The sequence below is a fragment of the Psammomys obesus genome, unplaced genomic scaffold, assembly GCF_907164565.1.
Source record: "Psammomys obesus unplaced genomic scaffold, mPsaObe1.curated_primary_1811, whole genome shotgun sequence".
In the NCBI taxonomy this organism is placed as follows: Eukaryota; Metazoa; Chordata; class Mammalia; order Rodentia; family Muridae; genus Psammomys; species Psammomys obesus.
Window position 1 is genome coordinate 9,357,008 of NW_026596152.1, and position 11,344 is coordinate 9,368,351.

Here is an 11,344-nt window from a genome sequence, read left to right on the forward strand (position 1 = left end):
TTCCCAGCAACCACATGGTGGCTCACAGCCATCTATAGTGAGATCTGGTGCCCTCTTCTGCCATGCATACAGACAGAACGTTGTATAGACAATAAATAAATCTTAAAAAAAGAAGTGTGGAGAGGGCACACACAGTAGAGAACCTGGGGGAGGCAGCTGAAGTATGTGGGCGACTATACACTATTTTCTGTGTCAAACTACTGTTATACAGTGTAAAAACCTAAGAGCCACCAACCTACCTAAGGCACAGGGAGGACCTGCTACCACAGAGTGGACGCCGAGTCCCTGAATGCAGGCCAGCACCAGCTCTGCCTTATCTGCCCCCACACTTCTACACCTGCCCACCGCCTCAGCATGGCTCCTCCGCTTCCTGTTCAACTCTACAAAGCTTGTGCAACCCACTCAGCAACCCAGTATGTCCCTGTGGGAAGCTATACGGGTGGCCAAGGTGTCCCAAAGTAGAGCTTGGCACATAGTAGGTGCTCATAACACCACCTCCCCAACCAGTACAGAGGACACCTAACCTCTCCACCCTGTCCCTATCCTGGCCTCACCATCTCGAAGGAATGTGTCAGCAAAGTAGAGGCAGCGTACAACACCAGAGAGGGAGTCGTCAGCAGAGCGAGGCTCGATGCGACGCTGCACGGGTGTCACCTCCACATCATGGGGGCAGGTCTGCTCTGCCAGCTGTGCATTGGCCTCCTGCAACTGGAGCGGCCAGAGTCTTAGACGCGACCCTACCAGAGCCCTTTCCGCCCAGTGCCCGCAGGCGTTGCCACGCATGCACCTGCTCCCCAGTCCACTGTGGGAGAGCATGGCAACTGGACAGGCCTGAGGGCTCTGAGCCAGGGCAGGGACATGGCAGCCAGTCCAGCTCACCTTGCTACTGGCAGGAGTAGCCCGCTTTTTGCCCGAGACACGGCTCTTCCGGATACGCCGGAATGACTGTCGCAGTGACTTCTTGAGGGACTTCACTCGTGACAGTGGCCCCTCCATGGCCAAAGAGTCATTGGGGTGAAGGGTACACCTGGGGATGACAGGGCCAGCTGCGCTGTGGAGCCATGCTGTACTCCTGCTGGCCTGAAGCCAGCTACTGGAGCCCAGGGCACAGCGCCAAGCAACTTGGTGCTAGGGCTTGTGGCTGCGGCAACTGGAGGGGCTGAGCAGTTCTCCACGGAGGAGAGAGGTCAGAAGGGCATTTCTAGTCAGTCTGCCTCTGCCACACTAACCTCTGAAAGGAAACTGAATCCCAGACCATCTTATCAGGGCTTTGGTTGCCCACCACATGCCACATACCTGGCCAGCACAGGGCTCTTGCGCTGGTAGTCAAAAAGGCCAAAGCCATGACTGGTACCAAAGGCCACAAGGCTCCACTCAGCATGGAGAGTGACCGCAGTAACAGCGGCAGGCGGGAGGCACTGCACCAACACTCGGGGCTGGAAGCCGGCAGGCCAAGGCAACAGCCCCGTGTGGGGGCTCAGCCGCTCGTGGCCCTTCCACGTGAAGCCCTCACGATCCTGAAGGAGATCCACGCTGGCCACACTCACAGCATGCTCTGCCGGCACGTCACTGAGCTCCAGCACCAGCACCTGGACCACAACAGGCAGAGGACTGAGCAGAAGAGGGCACCCTGGACCCTATCCAGACATGGCCGAGTGCCCCCATGTCTTCATTCACCTACCCAGGAAGTACTGTTGGCATACCATGCCAAAGCTGCACTGAGCACCAAGAAACTTCGGTGATGAAATACTATGATGGCCCCACCCTCCTGGAACCCTCCACTCTTTTCCTGAGCCTCTGCCTTCCACTAAGCAACGAGCAAACACTAACCCTGTGTACACAGTCAAGCACTAAATGTAATCGGTGACTGAGACCCACTAGGTCTCACACCCATATTCCTGCTCCCAGCCTCAAGCCTCTGTGGCGCCCCGACCCTTTATTCAAGTGGTAGCACCTCCCACACTTTCCATTAGTCCTCAGCCCTGCCAACCTTACCCGGGACTCCAGTCTCACTCTGACCTACTCAGCCTAGGCTGGTCCTCTCTATTTCAGCCCAGCCTCCCCGGCAGCCACACCTGGGGACACCAAGCGCACCTGGCCTGCAGTGCCCGCCACCACCATCTGGGCTGTGTACTTGCAAAGGGCGACCTTCTGTATTCCTAGCCTGGGGTCATCACTGTAGGGGTCAAAGCAGCCCACCTGAGGGGACAAGACAGAATGATGGACTGGACAGAACACGGTAAGTTCAAAGGCAGGCTGAGGGGCGGGGCAGACAGGCACCTTGCGGAAGGGCGGCCAGTCGTCCTCCACAGCCTGGGCCAGGCTGTCTGCATGCTCACAGTCAGTCTGGAAGAGGCCAGCTGTGCTCAGCTTGTAGAGTGGCCTTAGCGCTACACCAGAGGCATCCCAGAACCGCACAGTGCCATCCTCGTGCCTGGAGAGAGGGGGGTGTCAGAGACCACCCTGAGAGATCCACACCCTCGAAACTATTCTTCCAGTGGCCGCTATGGGTGCCTACTGCATATACCAAACACCAGCTAGAGTCGGACTGCACACAGCAGCGAGCACTCGCTATGCAGGATAAATAGCTACTGAGCGCCTACTGCATGTCAGGCCATACTCGTCTCATGCCCCAAGAGTCCTCTGAACAGATTGGAGGGTAACAGAACGACTACTGTGGCAACCAGGAGATGGCAGAGGGGAACAAGGAGCACCCAGAAATCACAGCCTAAGCCATGAACCCCAGAAAGCGCAAGAGGCCCAAGGGGCCCTTGTAGGTGAAGCGGTGGGACGGCTGGATGGCAAAAGAGGTGGAAGGGGGAGCAGGAGGGAGAAGAGTAGACAAAAGTAGAGTGCACTCTTGGGACAAGGCTGCAGAGCCCCAGTGGGGTCCCAAGACAGTGAGATGCCCAGGTAGCTTAGAAGGAGCTAGACAGTGAGATGGTTCAGGCTTTCCAGCCTCCCTGAGGTCATAATAAGCTCTCAACAGGAAAAGGCTAGTTACCTTGCGATGCCTGAGGGTCCCAAGACAGGCAGGAGGGAGAGGCAAGGCAGTTAGTAAGGCCTGAGTCACCAGTGGCTAGACCTAGCCTTGCTTTCCAACACCTGACTAGAGGAGTCAGCATAGGCCAACCCAGATTTTCCAGTCCATGCCATGGCAGGCAAGCCAGATGGGTGGAGCCTGGGCCAGGCTGAAACTCAGTCCCAGACCAAGAGGAAGTGCAGGGTAGGGCCTTGAGCCAGAATGTAGGGAGGCTTCCTTACAGCAACAACCCAAATTTGCTAGGACTAAGCCTGAGTCACCGAGCACTTCAGCAGCCAAAGAATATGGGCCATTCAAGAAACAGATAAGGCCTCACAGGTGGAGGGCCCTGTCTATCACCCACACCCAACACCTACCCAGTCAGGAGCAGCCCACGCTGTGAGGGTTCTTGGGCCAAGTTCCGGCCCCCAGTAATGGGCCAGCTCTAAGAAAGATAACAAAGATAGGAGCTCAAGGTTAGGATGAAGGTCTCCCCCACCACATTCTGGCCATATGCCCACCACATCCGTTCTGGGCTAGATACTGCCCTCCAGCAGGGACAGCCCCCACCTGACCATCCCTCCTGGGTCACAGGACACCCACACTCACCAAGGCACTGGAGGCAGGCTGCGGGCTCTGCCGCTCACCAGCACTTACAATGCGGGCCCACAGCTTGCTGGGGACGTTGGCAACGTGGGCAGAGCAAGTGATAGCTGATGAGTGCAGCGGGGCCAGGTAAGGGGCAGGCACAGCCGGCCATCCTGGTGTCTGCAGGTCCAGCACCACCAGCTCCTCCTCCAGAAGCACAGCTAGGGCCTGGGGGTTGTCAAATTCTGTGGAATTGGGTGAGTGAGCTCAGCATAAAGCCACAGCAGGCCGGCTGGGGTGAGGGAGGCGGGATACGCACCGTCCTCTGGCCGTGTGCTGTGCACTGTGAAGAAGTCAATGACGCGGGAGGTGAAGTCCAGGGTCACCAGCGTCTCTGCCCGAAGTACACTCACACAGTGGCGGTCACCATAGCTGGCTCGAGGCATGCCACCACTGAAGATAATAAAGTGGTCTCTGCAAGAGGAGGGATGTCATGTGAACCAGGAGTCCCTGAAGAACTGGGCACACGCTGGACAACCCAGTAAGGGCTTCACCCCTATATACCCAGAGCCTAATCCTCTAGTCCCCAGCCAGACAAGCCCCCTCCCACACTGGCCCCTCTACCTACCCTGACTCACAGCTCCGCCACAGAATCTTGTTGATGGCCTTGCAGGGGAAGGGGCCTGGGGGTGGGGAGAGTGTCAGACCTCCCATTCCTCGTCCATGTGCCTCTCCCCAAGGTATGGCCCCTACCCAGCAATACCCCCCGGACTCTCCTGTAGATTTAGCTAGGTAGTACGCTCAGCAAGGCCAGAGAGCCCTCCAGCCCCCACCCTTGGCTCGAGCCTCCCCAGCGCTCACCATACGGTGTGGTCACCACAGTGGGCTGCGGCATTGGGGGGCTGCCAGTGTCTGTGGACCAGGTGGCATAGCTGCCATCACTGTGTGAGCTGATAACGGTGCTGCCACCACGCCCCCAACACAGGCTCTCCAGCTGCTACGGATGAGGATAGGATGGCATCATGAGCCAGCAGGTGTGTACAAGGGCTGGGAAGGAGGAGCATGCAGGCCTTGCTTGCTTACCTGGTTGCCCAGAAAAATGTGATCCCCACACTGTGTGGCCTGGTTCCAGATGACCAGTAAGCCCCGACTGTAGCCTATGAGGATCTTGGTGGGGTCTCGCAGATGCCCCTGGAGCGACTCCACAGGGCCCAGGGCCTTCCCACACCGGTAGTCATCTGGCACACTGCCGAGAGTGCAACGGAGTCAGGGGAACTTCCCAGAAATGGGAAGGTCCTCCCGCCTGCTGCTCACCTGCCGCTCACCTGCGCAGAACCTCGTCCGGGCTGAGAGTCTGCCCCTCAAGCAGCGTCAGGGTGCCAACGTCCAGGAAAAAAATGCTGCCGCTCTCCATTCCCAGGGCCACCGTGTTGCCAGCTACCAGCAGAACCACAGTGACACGGCTCATACTGGCAGGGGCACTACAGGAAAGAGGGAAAGAGAGTAAGGTGAGTCCATCTGCCTGCTGGGGAAGGCCAAACAGGCTGGACCTTTTCTATAGGTTCTCTGTGCCCCTCTGAATTCACAGGGCCTGTTCGCAGCCCAGCTGACACCCTGGGAAGGCAGTATACAGTATAATCTGCCCACTCAGTCATCCCCCAGCACGCCAGCAAAGAAAGGGATAAACATAAGCTACGCAGGTATCAAAGGGCTCACAGCTCCTCTTACTAACCTGCCACTCTCAGGCAGATTTAGAGCACTCCCCCAGCCAGGGTACCCAACACCAGCCCTCCAGACACCTCAGACTTCAGGGGCCCAGACAGTCCCAACCTACAATGATCAGGCCAGGAGCCAAACTGTGAGCAAGGACTGTCCCATTCCAGCTATTTCCAGCAGGCCTGACAAGGTGCTTTTCCAGGGAAGCCTGACCTGCTGCGCACCTCACCAAGCCTATCCTGGAGAGCCCCCCAGACTGTCGACTGTGGCCTGGCACATCCAAACTCAAGAAACCAGCAGGGACGCCAGACATGGGGCCACGCACCTGTACCCCCACACTTGGGAGACTGAAGCTGGAGGATCATTGAAAGTTCAAAACTAGCCTGACCCTCCACTGATGTCACCCTGGAAGAGAACTGTCCCAAATCCCCAGAGAGTACAGCACCAGCCTGCAAGTCTAAGGAGTGGGGCATATAACATATTTTATTCACTGGGACCCCAAAACGGAAGGCTCCCACAGTGGGAGGCACAGATCAGCCACGCCTCCTGCCTCAGACTCAACCAGTCACATCTCTAACCCTAACGTCACAGGATACCCGTCAAGCAGGGCTCCACACACCCCACCCTGAACTGTAGCCCTCCTGCCTTTGCCCTGCCTCAGCAGAGCAGGCTCAGAGACTCGCTAACACCCCTGCTGAGTGGCTAGCCCCAGCCTGGTCCTCCAGTACCTGGCACTGTCAAAACCAGGCCGGCTGGGTGGCTGGAAGCTGAGCCCTTCCTCCAGGTGGGCACAGCCATGACGGTGGATGATCTCCCACAGATGCAAGCTGCTGTCATCTAGTAGTGTCAGAAGGCGGCCCTGGTGAGGGGGAGAGGGGCAGAGACCAGAGTTGTGGATAGCCTGGAGGGGAGGAGAACACAGGGATGGGGACCAGCTGGTGCTGGTGAAGGAAGGCAGATGTTCACCTGACCAGGCAGGAAGTGCATCTGGGTGACGGTGGCCGCATCCCGATGCAGGCCTGTGAATTCCACTCCAGGTGCACCATAGCTGAGGGGATTTGTCAAGGACAAACGCAAGTAGACCAAGGCAGGCCAGCTCAAGACAGGCCTTTCCCAAGTCCTGCAGTCTCCTGATAAGCCCCCTTCCTGAAGCAACTCTGCTCCTGTGCTCCATACAGGCCCCCAAAGCAGGCTGCTGCTGTGGGTCTTTCAAGCCCTCATCTGTACAGCAGGCTAATGACTCAAATCCAAAAAGCTGGTGCAGATGAATAAAAACCTGTGCAGCACGTGGCCCCAGTGTAGTACGTGTGGGGCCTCGGAGGCACCTGCACGGACCAAGCGCCTTGCAGTAGAGGTTACACAGACAGGCCTAGCTGCAACAGAGCAGCACTAGACTAACCCCAACTGTGGGCAAGAACCCAGGTTCCCTCCAGAGCTGGCAGCTCACAGCTCCCACTGCCCATCTTACAGATGAGCACACACTAACTAGAAGACGGTGACCTGCTTGAATGAGCGCCCTGAGACGCGGCAACCGCAGGGCTGACGGTGGCCCACAAAGGCTGGAGGGCCCCAGAGAGCTGGGAGATGGGTCAGTGCTGTTGTCCCCGTGACAGGGCAGGAGCGGTTGCCTGGATATTGAGCTGGGACTCCCTGCAGAGCCTGCCAAGGATGACAAAGACAGGGCAGGGGCAGCTGGCTCCAGGCAGGGTCTCCCAGGAGATGAGCCTGACCTGCAGGGGGAGGGGTGGCTTCAGAGACCAAGGCTGGCACTTCCAGGCCTCAGTTTCCCAACCTCAGGGATTCAAGGCTATGGGAATTTAAAGGGAAGAGGGAGGAGAAGGAGGACCTAGGCTTTGGCCTCTTCATCTGTCCTAAGTATGAGGAGCCAGTTTCCACAAGGACAGCTCCAAGCACCTGCCGTGAAGACTGTGAGCGACTCTGATGTGGACACTGCTAACGAAGCTTAAGGCCAGAGAAGTGGAGGAAGCACAGCCCCCACAAGGACTTGGAGTGGAAAGCGGGGTGGAGGCATGGTCTCCTAACAGAGAGAAGGACATCCCCGGCCATCACAGCTCCTAACACAGGCCACCAGCTCACAAACAATGGGCCACGTTCCCACCTGGCAGCTCCGGGTGAGGACAGGGAGAGACACCTTTACCGAGCTGCTCCCGGCCAGGCTCTGCACCTCAGTTCTCTTGAAGGCAGGTTAGGGTGGTGTTTCCAGGGTGGGTAAGGAGGCACTCAGCAGCCTGCTGCCCCACCCCCACCCTGGACTGCAGGAAAATGCCCGCTTTGTACGGTTCATTCGGTCCATTGTATGGCATCAGGGTCCAAATCGGGGCGGTGTTGCACTCACCATGCTGAGCCTGGCACTGCCCTCACCCCCTGGGTTGAACACATGGATCTTCATATTTGTGTGTCTGTGCGCACGTACACACACACACACACACACACACCCTCTCACCAAGGCCCATAGGCCACCTCTAACTGCCCCAGTCGCAGTTTGTCAAGATAACGGCAGGCTCACCTAAGAACTGGCAGGCTGAAAGCAGACAGGAATAGCTGTGGTCACTGAAAACTGACCTCCCTTCAACCACCCATCTCCCAACAAAATGACCGTATCACTTCCGAAAGGAGTCACAGGCACACAGGCACGGCCATCTCCAGAGGCTCCAGCACGCCCTGCTATCTCTACGAAGCACCTGCCATGCCAGGATCCCAGTGTGAAGTTCGTGGCACACGAGAGGTCCTCACAAACCCTGAGCACCATGGCAGCAAAGGATACATCTTGACAGCTCCAGACCTGGTGCCGATGGCCATGATGCGAAGCTCAGGGTCGAAGGCCAGGGCGCTGGGCTGGTTGGGGAAGCCATGCTCCACAGTCTGAGGGAGGAAAGGGCTGCGTGGGCAACACACCCTGGCACTGCTATTTCTGCTCGGCCCGGGGGTGCTGCCCACCTCCCCTCGCGGAGGGAGCTGGAGAACAAGAATCCCAGCGCCATCACATGTGGGGACAGCATCTGGGCCCTGGGCCCTCTCAGTGTTGATGCTGATGTTCCCTACACACTAAGCTCCAACACCTACTCCCTCCTTTGCTGCAGCTGTACTTCCTCCCACTGGCCCACCATCAAGCAGCTCCCACCATGCCCAAGCGGGGCAGGGACACGAGACATCAAAAATGGACTGATGGCAGCACGAGGCTATAAGCTCAGCATTTGCAAGGCTGAGGCAGGAGGACGCTGAGCTAGGGAGCAGTGCAATGCTGTCTCAGAAATAAATGCCTGGAAGAGGCCGTGCGTGTGGAGACAGCCATCTGGAAAGGTGCGCCGGGCCTAACTGTGCAGCCGTGAGCCGATCCTGGCACTCCATCCAGCGGCCTTACACCCTGCAGTGACAGTGAGATTACTCAGGAGCAGGGCCACCAAGCATCCCAGGTGGGGGATTCCCCTTCCTCCATCATGCCATACCCTGTCTGGACCTGCCCTGCCCTGGTTAGCCCCAGGCTCGCAGCCCAGCGTCCAGGAGTCACTGGAACATGACAGCATGCCAAGTCCCCACAGTCCCGTGTGGGCACCATCAGGCTCATTTTATGGAAGTGTCTGTCCTTTGCACCTCAAATCCAATCCATCCCTGAGCTTTACTGCCTTCGATGTAAGATACTCGGAAGTCCCCCTCCCAACCCCTGCTCCAGGCCCACCCAAGGCCTGGCTGGACCAGTGCTCCCCTATGGAATCAGCCAGCCAGCCTGACCTCCTCCAGGAGACTCCGCTGATTCACAGCCAAAGCCAAGCCCTCACCATGTACTGCTCCTCTGGGCATCTCAGCTCACCTGACTCCCACCCCAAAGCCCTTTGCTCTTTTCCCGGGCTGGTGTCTCCTGTACGCCTCCTGCCCCTCCCCCGCCATACTGTGCTTCACCTGGCACTCCCAAATGACCAACTCTTAAAAGGCCTCCCTAACTGGCCCTGCCTACATCATCACCCCAGGCCACCTTCCCACGCCCTCTGCACACCATGTTTTAGCCACGACACTAGCCAACTCTGTGAACTATGATCTATTTTGCTTTTTTGTTTTGGCTTTTTATCCTCGTCCTTTGCCCAACAAATAAATCACCCTTTCAATGAAGAGTCATCTCTTCTGTATTACACTGTGTCCCGAGCAGTGAAGACACAAGGATTCAAATTAAACTAGCCTCAGACGCACATGCTACAGGCAACTTGTGGTCTGAGCTGGATTTGAACCCAATACCCAGAGTGAAAATCCATGTTTACCCTGGACCACAAACCCAAACCCAGGAATCTGGGGCCTATTCCCTAGAGCTCTCCCAACACTTCCTTTGGCGATCAAAGCTCTTCCCAAAAATGACCTATCTCCTATCACTGCTGCCTACTCAAATCGGGCCTCACCCTCAACTCCTGTTGCTATAGCACCAGAGAGGAAGAGCCAAGCTGCAGAGCCTCATCCATCACATCTGTGCAGGGCCCCACTACACGCCTCCATTCACTGGCTAAAACTCATTCTCTGCTTGCTCCACGGGCTTACCCTCATGGCCACACCAACAAAATCAGAGGCTCACATCTGAGGAGCCTCTCCTCACGGGTCTTTAGCGGGTTCTTAGCCACAGCGTCTGTGAATCCTAACAGCCCCATCATTGCTGCCTGGGACCTCAACAGGAAAAACTGAGAGGCCATGGCAAGGACCTCTCCTGAAACATGTCTCGCAGGAGAAGTTCAGGATCCCTAAGTTCTGTTCAGGACAGTAGCAGCCGCTTGAAAACTCCAAGCCCTACGCCACTGTGATCACACAGCAGTGCAAGAAAGATAAGCGCCCGCTCCTTACTGAACCTCAGTTTTTTTATGTGTATAATGGAAATGAGAAAAAAAAAAAAATCCTGAACGGCAGAGTGCTCACGGGCTACCAGGTAAAAGTAACATCCACCCGGGACCCCACCACTATGCGCCAGAGTTAGCCTTGCACGGCTCTGCATTGGTCAGTGCCGAGGAGGTAAGCCTGAGGCCTTTTCCCGGGTCCTCTTCTCCTACAGCCTCTCCAACTTTAGTAAGCTCAGGCGGGCTGGCTCGGTTGCAGGGAGATCCAGAACCCACAAGAGGGAAACTGAGGCACTAAGGTTTGAAATGCACTTGTGCACACAGACCGCCACATCCCCTAGGCTCTTCTCCCCCAAGGCAGGGCAGAGCCTGGGGAGAAGAGTGGAAGCTGGGCTCCGGGATTTCCCAGCCCCACCCCCCCCACTTCTCCCTCTCTCGCCCGCCTAGGAGTTATAGAAAAAACAAAACCTGGCCTTGGGTGCCCCTCGCCCGGGCCGAGCCACACACCAAAACAATGAAAGAAGAGAGGCCAAGAGTGAAAGGCAGATAGGTCGGGGGACCCCAAGGGAGCCCAAGGGACACCCGAGAGAGACATCAGGGGTTCAGAGACCAGGAACAGAGAAACAGGAGGAGCCAGAACGCAAACGGCGCGGCGCGGGGCACAGCCTGAGCCCCTGATCAGGCACACCCGAACAGCTCGACGCTTGCAGGGCAGGGGCGGCCCGACAGACGTGGCTCGCCCGGGCCAATGCCGCCCCCGCCGCCGCACCTTGTGGAAGGCGAAGAGCTCCTGCTTGAGCTTCTCGCGCTGCGGGTCGGCACCCTGCCGCCGGAACCGAAACTTCATCATCTTGTGCCCGCCGCCGCCACCGCCGCGGGATGCGCCCGGCCCCGCCGGTCCTGAGGCGCGGGGCGGGGCCTTCACGGAGGCGCGGGACGCCACGGACGCCCGCCCGCCCGCCCCACGACGTGAGCGTGCCCGCCGTGCCGTGCCGCCCCTTGCTCGCCAGACAATGGGCGAGGACCGGGCCCCCGGGCTCGCCGGGCTCGCCAGGGGGCCCCGGTCACGCATGCGCACTGGTGCGAGGCCTGCTGGGACTTGTAGTCCAAAGGCGGGTCTTCTCTGTGGGAAGCTGGGCTGTAGTTTCGGGAAGGTTGTTTTCCACTCACGACTGAGTTACATGAACGT

The 11,344-nt window shown here is 58.0% G+C and overlaps 1 protein-coding gene across 1 annotated transcript in view; it reads right to left on the minus strand.

Annotated features, from left to right (window-relative positions):
* Positions 1-11,069, minus strand: part of Llgl1 (LLGL scribble cell polarity complex component 1) — a 14,518-nt gene extending 3,449 nt beyond the window's left edge. Inside the window, exons 1-16 of the mRNA XM_055594101.1 lie at positions 10,925-11,069; positions 8,112-8,209; positions 6,293-6,374; positions 6,055-6,185; positions 4,936-5,091; positions 4,694-4,856; positions 4,472-4,607; positions 4,239-4,293; positions 3,930-4,084; positions 3,632-3,855; positions 3,400-3,467; positions 2,281-2,434; positions 2,095-2,199; positions 1,297-1,589; positions 880-1,027; positions 555-708 (exon numbers count right to left, since the gene is read on the minus strand). Coding sequence (XP_055450076.1) covers positions 555-708; positions 880-1,027; positions 1,297-1,589; positions 2,095-2,199; positions 2,281-2,434; positions 3,400-3,467; positions 3,632-3,855; positions 3,930-4,084; positions 4,239-4,293; positions 4,472-4,607; positions 4,694-4,856; positions 4,936-5,091; positions 6,055-6,185; positions 6,293-6,374; positions 8,112-8,209; positions 10,925-11,005 — 2,203 coding nt within the window. The 5' untranslated portion in view covers positions 11,006-11,069. The remainder of the gene's footprint in view (positions 1-554; positions 709-879; positions 1,028-1,296; positions 1,590-2,094; positions 2,200-2,280; positions 2,435-3,399; positions 3,468-3,631; positions 3,856-3,929; positions 4,085-4,238; positions 4,294-4,471; positions 4,608-4,693; positions 4,857-4,935; positions 5,092-6,054; positions 6,186-6,292; positions 6,375-8,111; positions 8,210-10,924) is intronic.
* Between the last annotated feature and the right edge of the window lie 275 nt (positions 11,070-11,344).